This window comes from Dendrobates tinctorius, unplaced genomic scaffold (genome assembly GCF_039654945.1).
Source record: "Dendrobates tinctorius isolate UK_male_01 unplaced genomic scaffold, ASM3965494v1 ptg000160l, whole genome shotgun sequence".
NCBI classification, from domain to species: Eukaryota; Metazoa; Chordata; class Amphibia; order Anura; family Dendrobatidae; genus Dendrobates; species Dendrobates tinctorius.
Window position 1 is genome coordinate 15,129,814 of NW_027361827.1, and position 22,877 is coordinate 15,152,690.

General features: G+C 43.9%; 1 protein-coding gene across 1 annotated transcript in view; it reads left to right on the forward strand.

Moving 5' to 3' along the window:
* Nucleotides 1–22,877, forward strand: part of LOC141052434 (glyoxylate reductase/hydroxypyruvate reductase-like) — a 117,197-nt gene that overhangs the window by 71,932 nt on the left and 22,388 nt on the right. The window contains exon 6 of the mRNA XM_073549664.1: nt 3,240–3,344. Within this exon, the coding sequence (XP_073405765.1) occupies nt 3,240–3,344 (105 nt within the window). The remainder of the gene's footprint in view (nt 1–3,239; nt 3,345–22,877) is intronic.

A 22,877-nucleotide genomic window follows, 5' to 3' on the forward strand; every position in this document is an offset into this window, starting at 1 on the left:
AATACGATTAGTCCCCAGTCCCCACAATTTTAAGCGTGTCCTGAAAACGCATTTATTCAGACTGGCCTATCGCCTCAACACATTAACCTAACCTATCCCTGTGTGGCAGAGCCAAAAATTTTACCATAACCAGGTTCCCAGCATCATGTTCCCACATGCTTTATGCATCCATTAGCCCTCTGTGTCTGTACTGTTACACACTTAACATTATGGCTGGTCCGTACAATCAGGGCAACTGTTACCACCCACCTTTCGTGTCTACCTCTTTCCTCATAGACTGTAAGCTTGCGAGCAGGGCCCTCACTCCTCTTGGTATTTGTTATAATCTACTGTATGTGATTATTGTTATGCTGTAATGTCTATTGTCTGTACAAATCCCCTCTGAAATGTAAAGTGCTGTGGAATATGTCGGCGCTATAAAAATAAAATTTATTATTATTATTATTATTAAGGCACCCCCACCCGAAAATAAGGCATACCTTGTTCTGTGCATGGGGCATGCAGTTGTGTCTCGCTCCCGCTGTCCGGTGCCCTCCGGTGCCCGCCACTGCAGCCGCGCTGTTCGCAAGAGTTAATCACAGCCTCGAAGCTGTGTGCCGATCTCCACCCATGAGCCCTGCGCCAATCACAGCGCAGGAACCATGGACCAGCTGACGTCATCCATAGCCTCTGATTGTTCCTGGGCTGTGATTGGCCTAGGGCTCCTGCTCTCTGACTGGCCCAGGGCTCCTGCGCTCTGATTGGCCCAGGGCTCCTGCACGCTGATTGGCCCAGGGCTCCTGCACCACCAAAGCACTGAAAGCAGCACCGTGGAGGAAACCAGTAAGAAAGTGAAAGTGTGTGTGTGTCTGTGTAAGTGTGTGTGTGTGTGTGTATGTGTGTGTGTGTACCGTACACACATGGGAGGCTGCAGTGGGATACCGGGATGATGGGAGGCTGCAGTGGGATGATGTGGGATGATGGGAGGCTGCAATACTGTACTGTAGAATGATGGGGGCTGTAATGGAATGATGGGGGTGCTGTATTGGGGACTGTAAAGGGATGATGAGGGCTGCAATGGGATGATGGGAATATTTGGGGCTGCAAAAAGATGATGGGGCTGCTACGGTAAAGGAACTGCTGTGGGTGATTGTTACAGTAGCGGTACAGTGTCCAGAAAGTGTATGGGAGCCATTTTAGAGCCCTTATGTTTTGTGGCCCTGTGTGGGAGTCAGGCAATTACAGTACCGTACCATAGTGTGTTACTTTGATTTGTTGTCTGCTTTTCTGCTGAACGGTCTATATGTCTGACTACTGGTTTTACGCTACAGAACGTTCCTTATGTAAGGGTAGAGCGTGCTGGAATGTTTCTCATGAAAATAAGACACCCCCCCCAAAATAAGACATGATGCAACTTTCGGAGCAAAAATTAATATAAGGCGGTGTCTTATTTTCGGGGAAACAGGGTATGTGCTAGACATCGAAAAGAGGAAGTTGGAACAGATGTACCAAACTGATGTCTGGTTTTTGCTGAGTTGCAGGTCAATGGATACAGTAAATCATATATTGCGAAATCAGCCTCTTGTCGGACACTGCCATATATGTTCATGTACTCTAATAGCCAATAGCATTGAAATACAAGCCTTATGTTAATTAACTAACCACTCCTTTCTGTACGTAATTATAAAACTATGTATGTGCTATAAACCTCCAGAGTTCTGGTGGAATGTTATGCTGCTAACAGGTGTACTGTTCCTACTTTGAGCGCTCAATGAAACTCTGTTTAATTGGGAGCAGCCGCAGCACACACAGGGATATATCTATCCATTCAAATTTCCATAACAATAGTAAAGACGTATGTGGTTTTTGACCAGTCCACATTTCTGGAGAAAGATGCGTATTATTGGTAATTCTGCTTCTGATGTGTTGAAAGCTTAGTGCTGGGGATTAAAATGGAGCATCATGGGTGAATACAAATATTCAATTTTTCTCGGAACAGATTTGACTTACTATATCAGCAATTTCCAACATTATTAGGCCAAATTCACATGTAGTGTACATGCTGCATTTTTTTTCTTTTTTTGCTTTTTATCCACATATATTCTACAGGTGTCCATACCATAATGCGCCATAACAATCTTCTCTGAATATTGAGTTTTCCTATTTTTATTGTAATGAGTTTCACCTTTATATGCTGCGTTGTTGGTGCAGATTTTAAGCAACATTTTAATGAGTTTTTAGTAGCAGAGAAAATCTTTGATTCTGCACGTAAAGACGCAAGTGTGTTTTTTTTTAGGATCCCCATAGAAGCCAATAGAGATAAAATGCACCAAAAACCTCATTGTTTCACTGTGTGCATGCATTTTCCTGAAATTGCATCCATGTTGCCTAGACCATTAGATGGAGCAGATTTTCTGCACAAAAAACACAGCAAAAAAAACCGCCGTATTTTTGTTACGTGACCTTGTTATGAGAAATCCCTTTCCATTCCTGGGAAAACACTACACACATTCCCACAAGTAAGAGATAATTCAATGGGTCTGATTTATCAAAGCTTTTACGCCAGAATTCTGGCATAAAAATCTTTGAAAAATTGAATAATTATGCGACTTTTGGTGTTCTCATGTCATTTTTGCCAAGCTCCAGAAAAGTGGGAGGAGTTCAGGTGGGACAAAGGCGTGACGCCACAGCTCGTCTAATTCATGAGGAGCTGAGGCGTTCCCTACTCCAGAAATCTCACTCCAGTGCCTGACTGGAGTAAGATTCCTGGTGTGGCGCAAGGAAGCATACGCCACTTGTTGGACACTCCATATTCATGAATGGTGTGCACTTTTTCATGAATCAGTAGCGTCTGACTCCAGCACACCCACTCATAAGACATTTTTAGACAGCCCCTTTTGAATCCCTAGTGTGCTAAATAAAATAAAAAAGCATACTTACTTTCTGGACCGGCGCCGCTTCTCTGCTCTGTGTTCCCTGGTGATCTCTTGGTTTGTTTTCACGTGAGCGCTGTAGCCCATCACCATCCCCTGATTGGCTGCAGCCTTCACAGTTCTGACAGAACTGAAGTCAATCCTGTAAAGTATGAAGAATGCAGCCAATTAGGGGCCGCTGATGGGCTGCGGGGCTAACATAACATAAACACAATGTCATGAGATCACCTAGGGACACAATGTTCAGAGCAGCGCCAGTCCCAGGGCCAACTCAGTTAACAAAGAAAACCACTAACATTGTTTTTCTTTACATTATATTCCTTGCAGGAGAAGCCATTGTGCATCGTTTGAAGCCTTTTGGGGTCAGTAAGTTCCTATACTATGACATCGCACCCAGACATGAATTGGCACAAAAGATCTCAGCTGAATATGGTGAGAATGGCTCCTAGAGGGCTAATGCTAGGATCGCCAATGTCTGGAGTATTTCTGAGAACAGTGTTTTTCGATTATTACTGCATTACTAATATTGCTTAATGCCCGATATACTATGCTAAGTTAACTACATGTATATACTGTGTTAATAAAATGTAGGAATAATCTCACTGACAGGTCGCTAAGGATGGTTGTCATGGTGTCTTCTGATTAAACAGATACTTGCCCTTGTAGCTCAAGAAAACTACTTAATATTTATATATCCTCCATCTCTTCTTTTATTAAAAAGTTAAGTTATTTTAAAAAAAAAATCTTTATTCAGTATGATTACAAATACGATTTCATGAAGAATATCAGATGCTACAGATATAAAGACTAACTTAAAAAAATAATATTAGTAATACATTTTTCATAACAAACATGAGTGTCTATTTTTAGCGTAGATATACAAAGATATATTACAAAAAAAAGGAGGAAAACAAATTATAAATAATAGTAAAGGAAATCCAATTTTAAAGGTGTGGTCAGGGACTTCTATATTCACAACTTAGGGCTTATGCTGACATCTGCGAAACCCCACGGACCCCAATGCACGGACTGTCTGAGGGTTTCCCACTTTAAAGCCTCATAGGCATGCATGAGGCCGCGGAGTTCAGTTTGGGAGAGCCGCGTGCAGTCCGTGTATTGTGGTCTGTGCTTGGATCAAGTTTCATGGATGTCTGCATCAGCCCTTATCCATAGGATAAGTCATCAATATGAGATTGGTGCATATCGGTAGATGGGAGGTAGTAAGCCTCAGTACATGGCAGTGGCCACTACGCAATGTATGGAGCTGCAGTGTTTCATTTTGTACATTGCTTACATACAGCCATTGCCAGAGCAGCTGATTGGTAGGGGTGCCAGGTGCTGGTGTAAGGAGATGGACATATTGCCCACTCTCCCCCTTGAAGAACAAGTATATTGTGATATTGTGTAATATGAATTGTGCGGTGCATATTCATGTGTGTAGTTTGACAATAGGGACAGTGAGCGTTAATATTTGGAAATAGCCCCAAATGGGAGGGACTAAGATGAAGGGAAAAACACAGTTTCCTGTTAGGACATTGGAAAAGGCCCAGCATGTATAGAATAAAGACCTAAGTCTTAAGGTAAGCAGTGCCATGTGATGTGGGGTCCCCTGAGGAGATAGGAGACAAAGACAGAGAATAGCGAGATCCTGAGCAGAAGAGAAGTGGCTGACAGAGCAGAGTAATCGGAGATGGGTCCTGGGTCAGGACGCCTAGCACTATGGCCTAGAGTTTTTAACTCCGAGAAGTAACAGGCCTAAGCGGGTCAGAGTATGTATGACAAAGAGAGTGCACCGGGCGGGCGTTCCGGAGTATCTGAGACAAAGAATATAAGTACCCGCCATACTGGCAAAGTAGTTCTCCTAAGAGGAAAAGAACGGTAGAGCATAATACTCTTACAAACTGAATAGTAGTACTGAGCTGGGTTGTGGTGAAGAAGAGAGGAAAGGTGCAGATAGAGGACAAAAGAGGAAAGAATCTGTGTGTAGAAAGTGCTCCGTATTGTAAAAGTAACATTCATAAAGATATATGCCCGTTATCTCTTGTATATAATCCCTACCAAGTTCCCTTTCGGTAAAAAGTTCATTTTTTAATGGTGGTCTCCTTCATCTAATTGTGAAACATCTAGTCCTGGCAAACCAACGTCATCGGATTCATATTGCCCGCACAGGCATAGCGCCCCCACAGAACAAGTCCACATACCCAGCCAAGACGCCCATCTTTATATAATGTGCCATGGCGCAAGAGACGAGTACCTCACCCACGGCTACCGCACCTGCCACATTACAATGAACCCCATCTATATAATATTGAAAGTCCTAAACAACCCTTTTAAATGCATTTTTGCCTACATCCGGTTACAATTCTAACAAGCAAAATGCAATATGTGATCATTTATTGAATACGAAGATCATATTTGTGCTTGGATTCGGCTCGGATTTGGCAAATGGACCGATGTTCGCCAAACAATTTGTCGAACGTATCCGAACCTCATTGCATTCAGTTGGAGGCAAAACCAAACACATAGACAAAACCTTCAAGGGGGACAAAAAGGTAAAATTAGGGAGACATCCGTAAAAGTGGCATAAATTGACACACAGTACAAATTTGATAATGGCATAGTAGCAGTCAGCCATGGGCCATGCATGTGGTATAAGGGTCTGTGCCAGCATTTACAGCTTTGAATTTGTTTAACCCCTTCACCCCCAAGGGTGGTTTGCACGTTCATGACCGGGCCAATTTTTACAATTCTGACCACTGTCCCTTTATGAGGTAATAACTCTGAAACGCTTCCATTGATCCCGGTGATTCTGACATTGTTTTCTCGTGACATATTGTACTTCATGTTAGTGGTAAAATTTCTTTCATATAACTTACGTTTATTTGTGAAAAAAATGGAAATTTGGCGAAAATTTTGAAAATTTCGCAATTTTCCAACTTTGAATTTTTATGCCCTTAAATCACAGAGATACGGCACACAAAAACTTAATAAGTAACATTTCCCACATGTTTACTTTACATCAGCACAATTTTGGAACCAAAATTTTTTTTTGTTAGGAAGTTATAAGGGTTAAAAGTTGACCAGCGATTTCTCATTTTTACAACACCATTTTATTTTTACGGACCACATCACATTTGAAGACACTTTGAGGGGTCTATATGATAGAAAATACCCAAAAGTGGCACCATTCTAAAAACTGCACCCCTTAAAGTGCTCAAAACCACATTCAAGAAGTTTATTAACCCTTTAGGTGCGTCACAGGAATTTTTTGAATATTTAAAAAAATGAACATTTAACTTTTTTTCACAAAAAAAATAATTCAGGTTCAATTTTTTTTTATTTTGCCAAGGGTAAAAGGAGAAATTGGACTGGAAAAGTTATTGTGCAATTTGTCCTGAGTACGCTGATACCTGATATGTGGGGGGAACCACTGTTTCGGCGCATGGCAGAGCTCAGAAGGGAAGGAGCGCCGTTTGACTTTTTCAATGCAAAATTGGCTGGAATTCTGATCGTACGCCATGTCACGTTTGGAGAGCCCCTGATGTACCTAAACAGTGGAAACCCCCCCCACAAGTGACCCCATTTTGGAAACTAGACCCCCCCAAGGAACTTATCTAGATATGTGGTGAGAACTTTGAACCCACAAGGGCTTCACAGAAGTTTATAACGTACAGCGGTACAATTCAAAAATCATATTTTTTCCACAAAAATGATCTTTTCACACCCAATTTTTATTTTCCCAAGGGTAGCAGGACCCTAAAAGTTATTGTGCAATTTGTCCTGAGTATGCTGATACCCCACATGTGGGTGTAAAAGACTATTTGGGCGCATGGCAGAGCTCGGAAGGGAAGCAGCGCCATTTGACTTTTTTGGCTGGAATTGAGATCGGACACCATGTCGTGTTTGGGAAGTCCCTGATGTACCAAAACAGTGGAAACTCCCCACAAATGACACCATTTTGGAAACTAGACCCCCAAAGGAACTTATCTAGATGTTTGGTGAGAACTTTGAACTCCCAAGGGCTTCACAGAAGTTTATAACGTACAGCCGTACAATTATAAAATCATATTTTTTCCACAAAAATGATCTTTTCACCCTCAATTCTTACTTTCCCAAGGGTAACAGGACCCTAAAAGTTATTGTGCAAATTGTCCTGAGTACGCTGATACCCCACATGTGGGGGTAAACCACTATTTGGGCGCATGGCAGAGCTCGGAAGGGAAACAGCGCCATTTGACTTTTTTGTCTGGAATTGAGATCGGACACCATGTCGCGTTTGGAAAGCCCCTGATGTACCTAAACAGTGGAATCCCCCCACAAGTGACCACATTTTGGAAACTAGACCCCCCAAGGAACTTATCTAGATATGTGGTGAGAACTTTGAACCCACAAGGGCTTCACAGAAGTTTATAACGTACAGCGATACAATTAAAAAATCAAATTTTTTCCACAAAAATGATCTTTTCACCCCCAATTTTTATTTTCCCAAGGGTAACAGGACCCTAAGAGTTATTTTTCAATTTGTCCTGAGTACGCTGATACCCCACATGTGGGGGTAAACCACTATTTGGGCGCATGGCAGAGCTCGAAAGGGAAACAGCGCTATTTGACTTTTTTGGCTGGAATTGAGATCGGACACCATGTCGCGTTTGGAAAGCCCCTGATGTACCTAAACAGTGGAATCCCCCCACAAGTGACCCCATTTTGGAAACTAGACCCCCTAAGGAACTTATCTAGATGTGTGGTGAGCACTTTGAACTCCCCCAGTGCTTCACAGAAGTTTATAACGCCCGGGCGTGAAAATAAAAAAATCGTATTTTTTCCACAAACATGATCATTTAGTCCCCATTTTTTTATTTTCCCAAGGGTACCAGGAGAAAATGGACCCCAAAAGTTGTTGTCCAATTTATCCTGAGTACCCTGATACCACATTTGTTGGAGAAAACTACTGTATGGGCCCACGTCGGGGCTCGGAAGGGAAGTAGTGACGTTTTGGAATGCAGACTTTGATAGAATGGTCTGCTGGTGTCATGTTGCCTTTTGAGAGCCCCTAATGTACCTAAACAATGGAAACCCCCCACAAATGACACCATTTTGGAAACTAGACCCCTAAGGAACTTATCTAGATGTGTGGTGAGCACTTTGAACCCCCAAGAAGTTTATAACGCCCAGGCGTGAAAATAAAAAAATCATTTTTTTCCCACAAAAATGATATTTGTGCCCCCAATTTTTTATTTTCCTAAGGGCAACAGGAGAAATAGGATGCCAAAAGTTGTTTTGCAATTTGTCCTGAGTAGGCTGATACCCCATATGTGGGGGTAAAACACTGTTTGGGCGCATGGCAGAGCTTGGAAGGGAAGGAGCACCATTTGACTTTTTCAACACAGAATTGGCTGGAATTGAGATCAGACGCCATGTTGCGTTTGGAGAGCACCTGATGTGCCCAAACAGTGGAAACCCCCCAATTCTATCTCCAACCCTAACCCCAACACACCCCTAACCCTAATGTCAGCCCTAACCCTAGCCCTAGCCCCAACCCTAACCCTAGCCCTAACCCTAGCCCTAACCCTAGCCCTAGCCCTAACCATAGCCCTAGCCCTAGCCCTAACCCTAATGGGAAAATGGAAATAAATACATTTTTTTAATTTTATTATTTTTCCCTAACTAAGGGGGTGATAACGGGGGGGTTTGATTTACTATTTATGGCGGTTTTTATTTTTGGCAGCTGTCACACGCTAAAAGACGCTTTTTATTGTAAAAATAGTGTTTGCATCACCACATATTGAGAGCTATAATTTTTCCGTATTTTGACCCACTGAGTCACGTGAGGTCTTATTTTTTGCGGGACGAGTTGACGTTTTTATTGGTATCATGTTCGGGCATGTGACATTTTTTGATCGCTTTTTATTCCGATTTTTGGGACGCAGAATGAACAAAAATCAGCGTTTCATGAATTTCTTTTGGGGGGGTTCGTTTACACCGTTCCGCGTGCGGTAAAATTGATAAAGCAGTTTTATTCTTCGGGTCAGTATGGTTACAGCGATACCTCATTTATGTCATTTTTTTATGTTTTGGCGCTTTTATGCAATAAAAACAATTTTATATAAAAAATAATCATTTTGTAGGGCAGGTCGTTACGGACATGGTGATACCAAATATGTGTACTTTTACTGTTTTTTTTCTTTTTTCTTTCCAAAAAATTAATTTTTTTTTTTTTTTTTTAATTTATTTAGCAATTTTGTAAAAAATTATTTTTACACCTTTTTTTTTTAACTTTATTAGGTTGTCCCAGGGGGGACATCACTGTCCTGTGACAGATCGCTGATCTGTCACATCACAGATCACTGACAGATCAGCAATCTGTCACAGGCAGTGCAGAAGGCTTCTTCATGCCTGCGCTTTGCAGGCACTGAGGAAGCCAGCTCCCTGCAGGCCCCCGAAGGTCCCCGTCGCCATCTTGGATCCGGGGACCTGCAGGGAAAGAGCCCCCCACAGCAGCGCTGCACATTGCGCTGCTGTGGGGGGCTCAGGGAAGCATGGAGGGAGCCCACTCCCTGCCGATGCTTCCCTTTAACCCCCGGTACACCGCGATCGTGTTTTATCACAGTGTGCAAGGGGTTAACGTGTCAGGGGCGGTCCGTGACCGCCCCTGACACATAGTGCCGGGTGTCAGCTGTGATAATCAGCTGACACCCGGCCACGATCAGCAGTGCTCACCAAGTGGGCGCCGCTGATCGCGCTAGACGTACTATCCCATCCATGGGCATAGGGGCCCGGGTCCCATGGACGGGATAGTACGTCTGATGTCAGAAAGGGGTTAAATTAAGACGAGGTGGACCAGTGTAAGCCTGCTGTGCTGAGAGCCCTTATACCTCATACAACAGCTTAAACGTGATGTTTGATCAGCCACACACAGGTAGCACAAATATCAGCTTGATATACCACAAATGTTATAAAAATATAAGGATAGTAACACAGGTTGATGACTTAAATAAATTGCAGGCCTGCCGGTCTGGGAATCCTGCTGCTACAACCAATACACATGAAGGAATAATAATATTTATTTATATAGCGCCAACATATTCTGCAGCGCTTTACAGTTTAACAGTTTCACACACAACAGTCATAAGTAACAACGTTAACAATACAGTAATTAAAGCAAAATAAGACTACCCTGCTCGTGAGAGCTTACAATCTACAAGTAGGTGGGGGAGATACAAAGTACAGGTGTGTATTTACAATGATGGTCCAGCCATCTTGAGAGAGTAGGGGATAGACAGAGATAGTGAATAGGCTACACACACACTTACACATAAAATGACTTTGATTAGGGAACGTGATAGGCAGCTCTGAACAAATGTGTTTTGAGGGAGCGCCTAAAACTCTGCAAGTTGTGGATGGTCCTAATTTCTTGGGGTAGAGCATTCTAGAGGATTGGCGTAGTGCGGGAGAAGTATTGGAATCGGGAGTGGGAGGTACGGATTAGTGCAGAGGTTAGTCAAAAGTCATGTCAGGAACCCCGCACTGCACTTGCTCACTGAGCCAGTGTGTGAGTCCTGAGTACAAAAACAGTGCTCAAAGATACATGTGGAGGAGGGCAGCAGCAGTGACAATGCATGCTTCAGAGTATCAGGACCTGAAGCACGTGACTGCTGGGGCGTGGCCTAAGCTCCACAGAGCTAGGAGCTGCAGGGAACTCCTAGAAAGGTAACTACAGGACAATGTTACCAAGGGGCATAGACAGAAACAGAAACCAGATGAAGCCGGGGTCAATGCGCAAGATAGCAATACAGTACCAAAGGGTTAGACAGAATGGATAGTCAGGACGTAGCAATAGATCAGAAAACCAGAACGGGCAATAGACGGTACAATAGGGACAATCTGTAACGGAGTAACGATAGCCAAGCCAGGAGGTCAGAACCAGAAAAGACAATAGTACCAAAACGAGAGACGGAGTACAGAGTGTGGGAACAGACCAGGTCATACACAGGAAGCAAACAAGCAACGCAGAATACACACACCAGGGGTCAGACACACCAGAACAACAGTATAGTTGACAGAGAACCCTGGTAAAGAGTGAGTATAAATACCCCTCCCAGATCCAGAAAGAGGCCACGAACACTTAACCCTGTGAGTGCAGGGCAAGAACCCTGTTCAAACCATGACAAGTCGTTTGCAGAGTGCAGCGATCGGTTAGGCCGATTGACATAAATGAGGGAGATGTAAGGGGGTGCCGCACTGTGGAGGGCTTTGTGGGTGAGAGCAAGTACTTTGAATTGGATCCTGTGGAGAATGGGCAGCCAGTGTAATGACTGGCGAAGAGCAGACACGTCTGAGTACCGATTAGCCAGATGGATGACCCTGGCTGCTGTATTAAGGATAGACTGGAGAGGGGAAAGTAGAGTGAGGGGGAGGCCAATTAATAGAGCATTACAGTAGTCCAGGCGGGAGTGGATCAAGGTGACAGTGAGGGTTTTGTTGCTTCCATGGTGAGAAAAAGGCGGATTCAAGAGATGTTCTTTAGGTGTAAGCAGTAAGAGTGGGCAAGAGATTGTATATGGTTGGTGAAGGAGAGATTGGTATCAAACGTAACACCCTGACAGCGCGCCTGCTGCCGGGGTGTTATTATGCTGCCACAAACGGAGAGGGAAATGTCAGATTCGGGGAGGTTAGTAGATGGCGGGAGCAGAAGAAGTTCAGTTTTGGAGAGGTTGAGTTTCAGATAGAGAGCGGACATGATGTTGGAGACTGCAGACTGACAGTCACTGGCGTTCTGTAGTACAGCGGGGGTAATGTCAGGGCATGACGTGTATAATTGTGTGTCATCAGCATAAAGATGGTACTGAAAGCCAAATCTGCTGATGGTCTGTCCAACTGGGGCTGTGTAGAGAGAGCAGAGAAGGGGGCCAAGGATTGAGCCCTGAGGTACCCCAACAGTGAGAGGAAGAGGAGATGATGAAGTGGAGCCAGTGAACAAAACATTGAAGGACCGGTCAGAAAGATAGGAAGAGAACCAGGAGAGGGCAGTGTCCATAATACCTAGTGACTGGAGCCTAAAGAGTAGGAGATGGTGGTCAACAGTGATGAAAGCTGCAGAAAGGTCGAGAAGAATGAGCAGAGAGTAGTCACCGTTACATTTTGCTGTCAGAAGGTCATCGGTCACTTTGATGAATGTAGTTTCTGTCAAATATAGGGGGCGGAAGCCGGACTATGAAGGGTCTAGGAGGGAATGAGTGGAGAGGTAACGGGTATTGCAGGAGTTTCAAGGCATTCCAAGAGTTTAGAGATGAAGGGGAGATTGGAGACTGATCTGTAGTTGTTTGTGCAGGATGTGTCGAGGGCGGGTTTCTTTAATAATGGAGTAATGATAGAGTGTTTGAAGAAAGATAGGAAAATACCAGAGGAGAGGGAGAGATTAAAGATTGTAGTTAAGTGAGTTGTGACGACTGGAGAGGGAGACTGGAGGGGATGTGAGGGCATGGGGTCAGTAGTACATGTAGTCAGATGAGAAGAAGAGAGGAGCCTGGAGACTTCTTCTTCTGTGATGGCATCAAATGTGGAGAGTGAGCCAGGGGAAATGCAGGGAGGGATGGGAGTCACTGCACTTGGTAGCTGGAAGCGGATTTCCTGACGGAAATCCTGACGGAAGGAAATTCAACTTGGAGTACAAACATTTCCCAAAATTATTGACACATACCACTAAAGTGTCATCAGTTTCCCAGAGTAGAAATATTATAATTGCGCACTTTTTTGAGAACTTCACTTACTGTGCGATCTACTCGACTCCCTTTCTTTGGCAGCCACACAGTGGTATCAATATTATTATTTATTTTTATAGAGCCATTTATGTAAAAAGGGTATACATAATAAAAACAAGTACAATAATCTTAAACAATACAAGTCACTGACTGCTACTAGAGGAGAGAGCACCCTGCCCGTGAGGAATCACAGACTATTTGCTATGGTGGGAAGAGGAGATAAAAGGGGAATAGAGAAGGAGATCTTGTGATGATCAGAGGTTTTGAGTTGCTTTGTAGGCCTAACTTAGGGTTTTGGACAGGAGTCTCTAGGCAATGGAGAGCCAGTGCAGGGATTGACAGAGGAGAGAAGTTGAGGAATAGCTGGGTAACAGGTTGATTAGTCAGGCAGCAGAGTTTAGGATAGATTGGATCGGTGCGATAGTGTTAGAAGGGAGGCCACAGAGCAGTAGATTGCAGTAGACAAGGTGGGAGATGATGAGGGCATGTACTAGTGCTTTTGCAGATTCATTGTGGAAGAATCTGCTGATTCTGAGATATTATTGAGTTGGAGTTTGCAGATAGGGGAATGGGCTTGGATCTCAGATTTGAAAGAAAGATCAGAAGTCAAGCCATTGATTTTGATGGATAAGTCAGTTGGTGGGGGGTTGAATGACATAGTAACATAGTAACATAGTTATTAAGGTTGAAGGAAGACTTTAAGTCCATCTAGTTCAACCCATATCCTATCCTAACATGCCCTAACATGTTGATCCAGAGGAAGGCAAAAAAACCCATGTGGAAACCAGTAAGCTTCACATTGGGGAAAAAAATTCCTTCCCGACTCCACATACGGCAATCAGGCTAGCTCCCTGGATCAACGCAATATTAAGGAAACTAGTGTATATACCCTGTAATACCCTGTAATTATACTTTTCAAGAAAGTCATCCAGACCCTTCTTAAATTTTAGAAGTGAATCACTCATTACAACATCATATGGCAGAGAGTTCCATAGTCTCACTGCTCTTACAGTAAAGAATCCGCATCTGTGATTATGCTTAAACCTTCTTTCCTCCAGACGTAGAGGATGCCCCCTTGTCCCTGTCACAGGTCTAAGAGTAAAAAGATAATTATAAAGGTCTTTGTACTGTCCCCGCATATATTTATACATTGTAATAAGATCACCCCTAAGCCTTCGATTTTCCAAACTAAATAACCCCAAGTGTAATAACCTGTCTTGGTATTGCAGACACCCCAGTTCCCTAATAACCTTGGTCGCTCTTCTCTGCACCCACTCCAGTTCAGCTATGTCTTTCTTATACACCGGAGACCAGAACTGTACGCAGTATTCTAAGTGTGGTCGCACTAGTGACTTATATAGAGGTAAAATTATGTTCTCCTCATGAGCATCTATGCCTCTTTTAATGCATCCCATTATTTTATTTGCCTTTGCAGCCGCTGCCTGACACTGGCCACGAAATGTGAGTTTGTCGTCCACCGATACACCCAGGTCTTTTTCAGTGACAATTTTGCCCAGTGTTTTACAATTAAGCACATAATTATACATCTTGTTTGTTCTACCAAGTGCATGACCTTACATTTATCCCCATTAAAGCTGATTTGCCATTTATCAGCCCAAGCTTCTAGTTTACATAAATCATCCTGTAATATAAAATTGTCCTCCTCTGTATTGATTACCCTGCAGAGTTTAGTGTCATCTGCAAATATTGAAATTCTACTCTCTATGCCCCCTACAAGGTCATTAATAAATATGTTAAAAAGAAGCGGGCCCAATACTAACCCATGTGGTACCCCACTGTTAATTGTGACCCAGTCTGAGTGTGCTCCATTAATAACCACCCTTTGTTTACTATCCCTGAGCCAGCTCTTAACCCACTTACACATATTTTCCCCTATACCCATTGTTCTCATTTTATGTATCAACCTTTTGTGTGGCACCGTATCAAAAGCTTTTGAAAAGTCCATATACACCATGTCCACTGCATTCCCTTGGTCCAGTCTGCAATTTACCTCTTCATGAAAGCTTATCAGATTAGTCTGACAGGAACGGTCCCTTGTAAACCCATGTTGATATTGGGTCATGAGGTTATTTTTCTTCAGATACTCCAGTATAGTATCTCTTAGAAAACCCTCCAGGATTTTACCCACAGTTGAGGTTAAGCTCACTGGCGTATAATTTCCATGTTCAGCTTTTGTCCGCTTTTTGAATATTGGCACCACATTTGCTATACGCCAGTCCTGTGGTACAGACCCTATTATTATGGAATCTTTAAAGATTATAAATAATGGTCTATCTATGACTGTACATAATTCCTGCAGTACTCAGGGGTGCATCCCATCCGGGCCCAGGCATTTGTCAATTTTAGTGATTTTTAGACGCCGCTGTACTTCCTGCTGGGTTAATGAGAATGAGATGATAGAAAGATTATGAATTTGGTTTTATCCATGTTAAGTTTTAGAAATCTAGCAGACAAGAAAGATGAAATAGCAGATAGACATTGCGGGATTCTGCTTAGTAAGGAGGTGATATCAGGTCCAGAGAGGTAGATCTTTCTGTCATCAGCGTAGAGGTGATACTGAAAGCTATTAGACTCCATGGGCTGTCCCAGGCCAAAGGTGTAGATGGAGAGGAGCAGGGGTCCTAAAACTGAACCTTGGGGGACACTGACAGACAGGGGGTGAGATGAGGAGGTGGTGTGTGAGTGGGAGACAAAAAATATCATGTCTGTTAGGTATGAGAAGATATAAGATAGGGCCAAGAGATGAGAGAGTCTGTAGTAAGAGGGAATCTGTGTCAAATGCAGATGACAGGTCCAGGAGGAGAAGGAAAAAGTAGTGTCACTTGGATTTGGTGGTTAGTAGCGCATTGTTGACTTTAGTCAGGGCAGTTAAGTGGAATGGTGAGGTCAGAAGACAGTTTGTAAGCGGTCAAAGAGGGAGCAGGAGGAGAGGTTTGAAGACAGTTCAAAATGGATGTGTTGTTCCACTAGTTTTGAGACATAGGGGAGAAGTGATATGGGGTGATAGCTATACACAAAGGATGGGTCAAGGGTGGACCTTTTGAGGAATAGTGTGACCGAGGTATGTTTGAAGCATGAGGGGAAGGCAAGAGTTGTTAGTGACAGGTTGAGGTGGTAGGTTAGTTTCGGGATGACTATTGTAAGATTGGGAATGAGGTGATATGGGATTGGGTCAAGTTCCCAGGTGGTGAGATGTGATTTGGAGAGTAAAGAGGAAAGTTGATCTTCCGTGATGGTGGAGAAGTTGGTTTTGGAGGAGGAAAGTTGAGTAGTTATGAGGAGGGGCTGTGGGAACATTAGGCAAAAGCTTTGCCTTAAAGTACTGTCACACTTAGCGATGTACCAGCGATCCCGACCAGCGATATGACGCGGTCAGGATCGCTGGTACATTGCTAAGTGGTCGCTAGTGAGCTGCCACACAGGCAGATCTCACCAGCGACATCGCAGGGGTCGGGGGTCGCTACTTACTTGTCAGACGAGGCGATGAAGACGTCCTCCCGCCCGCATCCACGCGTCGCTCGTCGTCACAGCAGGAAGCCCCAGCAGGAAGGTGACGACGAGAAACAGTCCAGGACATTCTCGCGCGATCAGCGATAACCAGCGGGGGAGTGGTCGGAGGTAAGTATCAGACATAGCGATATCGCTAGCAATAGCGCTATAACGTCACAAAAACCAGTGACGTTATAGCGATATTGCTAGCGATATCGCTTAATGTGACAGGCCCTTTATGTTGTCAATCTTCTGCTTAAAGAATGAGGCAAAGTCTTCAGCTGAGGTGAGTGAATAGGGAGGGTGAGCTAGGGGACGAGGAGAGAATAGAAAGTACTGAATAGCTGCTTAGCGTTGTGAGACAGGGATTCTATGAGAGATGAGAAGTAGATTTGTTTTGCTGTAGTGAGTAATTGCACAGCATTTTGACAACTTCTGTTACTGGATGGGCTACTCAACTCCCTTTCTTTGGCAGCAGTAAAGGGGTATGTTTTGTAGATGAGGGACAAAATGTGCTTCAGTGGATGGCAAGCTCTGCATCAAGTGACCTCTTCACCTCTTCTTTGACTCTAACGTCACACTCAGTAGAGTCTTTATAAGTGGCACCCCAATTTCTCTTGTTTACCCCCATGTCAAAACTCCAACCGCCCAACTGACTGTGAAGAACAACAAATGGGCGAGTCTTCAGAGTTATTTGCACATTCTATTCCATGGGCATCAGAGGTCTTTTCCAAAGATTCACAGACTCAAGAGGAGGAAAGCATCTGCACCGATGGGCAAAAGGCTTTGCAGTTGGATCTGGGGATGGATGAAGTTGGGTCAGAGCAGAATCCAGACCCTTGTCTCCAGACGTTAACCTCCAGGCGTGGAGGTGATCCTGATGAGATTCAGATACCTGAGGCGCACGTGGATTGTATTGTGCTGTCAGGGCAGGAAGTGGATGAGGGTGATTCTCAGGGCGAGGAATGGGAGGACAGAGCTTGCAGCTGAGTAGCTCATCAGAGGGGGTGGAGGATGAAGAGGAGTAGGTTACATTGTTGCTTCCCAGATAGTGAGTGATGCAACCACAACAAGCACTGCACCCTCAGTAACAACTCTGGCTGTGGCAAACAGCAGTCGCGGGTCTGAAGTTCGCAGGTGTGGCAAGGGTTGGCTAGCCTGGCCGTTTTTTGAGACCATAAAGGATGACCCAACTCACATTATCTGCCAACTTTGTTAAAAACGACTGAGTAGAGGCAAAAAAATAAAACAATTTGCCTATTACATGCATGAACCGCAACATGATCAACATGCGTTAGTCTGGGAATTTCACTGCCTGCACCACATTCACAGTCCACCAGTTTGTCGCGTTCACCGTACTCAACCCTCTGTAATTAAAGGCCATATAAAAAAATATAAAGGGAGACTTACAGAATAGGTAATATACCGAAAGAAGGGAAGTGCACAACCCAAAATAAACCCCCTTGTTGCAATGGTCTTTATGCACCTTCAAGTACTTGCACTTTAGCACAGTGCGTATTAACTTTACTTGACATCTTTCCTCTCTGACCGCTATGACGTGACATCATCGCACACCTGCTGTGTCAGAGGCAGAGGTGAATGATGGGAGAATGAGCATCATCTGACACTCTCTCCTCCATTATATTGCTTTCAACTGTATGGGCATCTATGATGCACATACAGTTTAATGCGGCGCGCACCTGAGGGTGGCGCTGGCATAGGGCTCCCCTGACTTATGGCCCCTTAGCGGCCACATGGGCTGGGGTAGCAGGGGCCCTGGTGTGCTGGCCCTGATAGCGGGCAGTGTTAACCACACCATGCAGCTACACTGTCCGCTGTTACAGTGAAATGAATATTCACTCCTCTCCATGCCCATGAGGGTGTGGGGAAGCGTGAATATTCATTTCTCTTAGCAGCGGGGATAGGCTTTAGCTGCAACAGCTGGCTTCTGCCTCCTGTCACCCGCTGCTACTCCACAGGCAGCAGGGGCCCCCATTTCAGCTGCATGATGTGCCGCTATTAGCAACACACCACTGGCTGGGAGCCCCTAGAGCAGCGGGGGCCCTAGGCGGCTGCTGGCCCTGTATGCCTGCAGGTGTCAGTCCCTGGGCCCACCAGAGAATCTTCCGGTTCTCTGGTGGGCCAGCCTGACCCTGGATGTGCTGCTGCGGAAAGTACAGCCGCTGTGTGCTTATTTCTGGTATTTACACCACTCGTGTCATCGACATATCTCTACAGAGGTCTTTAGGGCTACCGGTTAACTGGTTGATATGTGCTGTTCTGCTATGGTGGAATTCCACTATGCACATGTTGCAGCGACTGTGGCAGCAGTAATGACCCCTGATAAAGTATGACATTTTGCATAGTCTGGCCCAACGCAGTATGAACGTGTATACACCTTTTGCACAATTTCGAAATAGCTACTAAGATGCTTAGCACTGACATTGCCATCATAAGCATCACTATTCTGGTCATCTACATGCTGGAGCATACTTTGAATACTCTGCAGGAGGAGGTGATGCTCGCAGAGGAAGAGGAATAAGCAGAGGAGGATCCGGAAGTGATAACAATATCTATAAATTTTGGACTGTCGTTGCACAGGCAGGTGACAAGGGAGGGTGGATTATAGCGATGGAGGAGGGCTCAAGATGCCAGACAAACTGTTAGTAAATGTGCAGAAGCTGAGGAACAAATGGAGGAGGATGAGGAGATGGGCACGCAACAATAAGGAAGTGAAGAGGATAAAGATCCCCTCTCTGTTGTCCGCGGTTGGCAGGAGGGCACGGAGGAAGCAAGCTTAAGCCTTTCCTCACCACCAACACACCATGTACTTAGAACTCATTGAAGCGGCTGACACATGACCGCCTTCATGCTGCACTATGTGCAACATTATTGTTGGCCATATTGTTAGGATTAGAAATAGTGTTGATTATTGGGTTGCCACTCTGTTAGATCCATAATACAAGAGTAAATTTTGCCAGATGCTTCACCCCCTTGAAAGGGATAAGTGCATGCTGGAGTATCGAAACACGCTTGTGTGGTGCCCCTGAGAGTTTAATATGCAAAGGAAGGATAAATATCTTTGCTGGATCAACAAGAGGATTATGTTTAAAATTATTTTGTCCAACAACCAGGTTTTCGCAGAGTGGCCAGTGTCCCACCACAAATAAAACAACAATACTTGGTATATCCAAGCTGCAGTCCAAGAAGAAGTGCAACAACTTTTAGATCACCACATATGTTCCAGTTATAATTTCTATAATTAATGTGGGCCAACTTTAACTCCATATTCTCATACGCTTCTTTCATGTGTACGGCACGTCCAATATTTATAGAAGAATAGATATTTCTGTTGTGTAGTAAAACAGCCTTCAGACTTAAAACTGACGAGTCAATGAACAGTCGCCATTCCTTCGGGTCATGTTCGCATCCAAGAGCACCAAACAACCCCAAGACGTCATTGCAAAAGGTTAAACTGTCGACATGGTTGAAAAATTGATTAAGGTCTTCTTGAAAACTGCAAAAAACAGAAACTCTTGTTCCTGGTAATAAGAGATTCTGTTCTTGTAGCCTTGATCCCAATAATTCTGCCTGCCTCTTTGACAATTTCAAATCTCTGACCAAGACACTCAGATCAACTTGACTGAACAGATGTGGATTAGATGTAGAAGGCTTAAAGTCTGGCTCTGCAGCAGTTTCATTTTCCACTGACACTGTTAGTTCATCTTCGTCGTCCTCCATTGTCCATACTTTGGGCGGCTTGGGAACATGAAGACTTTCATCGTGTGGCAAGGTCTTATGGCTGAAGGAAGATTAGGATATTCTATTGATTTCTTGTTCTTTGCTGAATATCCTGTTACATTAGTAAGGCAGAAGTAGCAATCTGTTACATGATCTCTCTGCTTTCTCCATTTCATTGGGACACCGAATGACATTGAAGGTCGTGATCCATTCAGCTATGCTCTAAGTATGTCAGTATTGCCTTTTGATTCCTCCCCTGCACAGGAGATGTGGTGTGCTCCGTACACGGTCAGCTGAATGATTCACTGCGCCTGCGTAGAATTCGCATACTAAGTGCTTGCATATGTCTAGATCAGCGATTTATGTTATTTCAGTGGAAAATTTAGAATATACTGTTTCAGAAAAAGTTTATATATGAGTTTTTAGAATTATAACAGAATATTATAATGTTTCATATCATTTCTCAAAAATCTTAGATGATAGGAAAAATCTGAAGTCATTTCTAAAATCAGCAAGAAAAAATCTATCAGGAACACTCAAAATTGTCCGAGGGACAAAACCTTGGAAACACAGTGTACCTGAAGAGAGCTGGGGCCACAGTCTCAAACATTATTGTTAGTAGTAAAACACTATGCTGTCACAGTTTAAAATCCTGCGGGACATGCAATGTCCCCTGCTCTCGCCAGCACAAGTCTAGGCCCGTTTGAAGTTCACCGATGACCATCTGGATGATCCAGAGGAGGCATAGGAGAAGGTCATGTGGTCAGATGAGAATAAAATAGAACTTCTTGATATCAACTCCACTCGCCGTGTTTGAAGGAAGGGTGAGTACAACCCCAAGAACACTGTCCCAACCATGAAGCATAGTGGGGGAAACCTCAGCATGGTGGAGGAAACCTCATATTTTGGAGGTACTTTCCTGTAAAGGTGATAGAACAACTGCACTGTATTGAAGGGAGGATGGATGGGGTCATGTATCTCAAGATAATAGCCAACGACTTCCTTCCCTCAGTAAGGACATTGAAGATGGGCCATGACTGGGTCTTCCATCTTGACAATAACCCAAACCACACAGCCAGGGTAACTAAGAAGTGGCTCCATAAGAAGCATTTCAAAGTCCTGGAGTGGTCTAGCCAGTCTCCAGAACTGAAAAAATTGAAAATCTTTGGAGGGAGCTGAAACTCAATGTTGCCCAGCAACAGCCCTGAAACATAAAAGATCTGGAGAACATATGTATGGAGGAGTGGGCCAAAATCCCTGCTGCAGTGTGTGCAAACTTGATCAAGAACTACAGGAAATGTCTGACCTCTGTAATTGCAAACAAAGGTTTCTGTACCTAATATTAAGTTCTGTTTTTCTGTTGTATCAAATACTTATTTCATGCAATAAAATGCAAATTAATTATGCAAAAATAATACAATGTGATTTTCTGGATTTTTTAAAGATTTTGTCTCTCACAGTTGAAATGTACTTAAGATAAAAATGACAGCTCTCTCCATTCTTTGTAGGTGGGAAAACTTGCAAAATCGTCAGCATATTAAATACCTATTTTCTCCACTGTATACACCCCCGATAGAGCCACTGCGAACTGCATGATAACCTAAGACTACTCGCTGCCACCACCAGCCGTGTTTTTTAAAGGCTGACTGGAGGCCTCTTTCTGGTTCTGGTAGCATATGGCATCAGGGTGCAGGTTATAGAACAAAAGGAACAGAACTATTAAATGTTCTATTTAATCCCAAATGATAGTCAATATTTATAAAAAAATATACCAAATATTTTACAAAGGGGACAAAACAATGCAGCATACAATTACATAAAGTAAAACAGGATTAACAAAAGAACTTACTACACTGATCACAGAGATGATTCAGTTTAGCAGGTTTAGTAAAGGAGAACACTTCAATTGTAGATGTTCAGTGAACAAGATTCATGCATTCACCAATGTGTATCTCTCTATAGCACACAGATCGTAATTTGTCTGGACCTTTTAATAGCACCAGTGTTACACCCACACACCCTCGTGATGACATCCCATGGGCCAGGTTATGGGATGTCCTCAGCCCTTCAGGATTTTATGAAATTCCCAACTTCTGTGATATCTTCACTTCTGATGATCGCAGAAGTTCGAGATCACCGCCATATTTTTTATCGCGTTTTCTTCCGTTACCCTGAGACGAAACATGGCATGGCTTTTGTCAGTTCTCTGTCCACTATTGATTTGTGGCTTTTAAGCAGGAGTTACAGTTTGTAAGGAGGCTAATGGCCATATAATCGATGGGAGGTATGTGTCGCAGAGATGGCTGCTTCCTGTGTTGCAACTCGGAGTATTTTGCTTTAGTGCACCAGGGTCTGGGTTGCGGGTAACTATGAGAGATGGGCGGGTCTGGTTACCCATATACCTCACTGTGGGTGTGGTTACAGTTTATGTAATGGAGGCTGTTGTTTGGCACAATGTCTGTGGGTGGAGGTGTGGAGACCTCCATTGTCTGTGTCTTGGGAGGTACAAGGCCTCCTGGGTGCGAGCTTGAGTGCTGGACATTACCACAGCCTTTGTGCCTACAGGCCTGAGGGAGCAGAATCCTGCGAGGACCTGTGTGAGGTCAGGGTCATGTGACCGAACCATGAAAGTTAGTGGTTGCTGGGGTCTTGGGAGAGCAGTAGCTCCCACATAGCTCTTTGAGGCGCGAGAGAACTGTGCTAAGGACACTGATGCTTTGTTTTGCCTGCTCTAAAGGCTGTTTTCCTTTTTTGTTGCTGCTTCTGGGTTTATGAAGCAAATAAACCCATATGGACTTTGAAAGGAATGTGCCTCCTGTCTTCCTGCTATCGCACCTTGAGTGAGTACAATCCCTACAAGTTATAAAAAAAATCCATCTTCTTCCTCGATTCATCTTGAACCTGAATAGTTATGTCCCATCACCATTGGATCTAAACAAGCCGCAATATTTATATT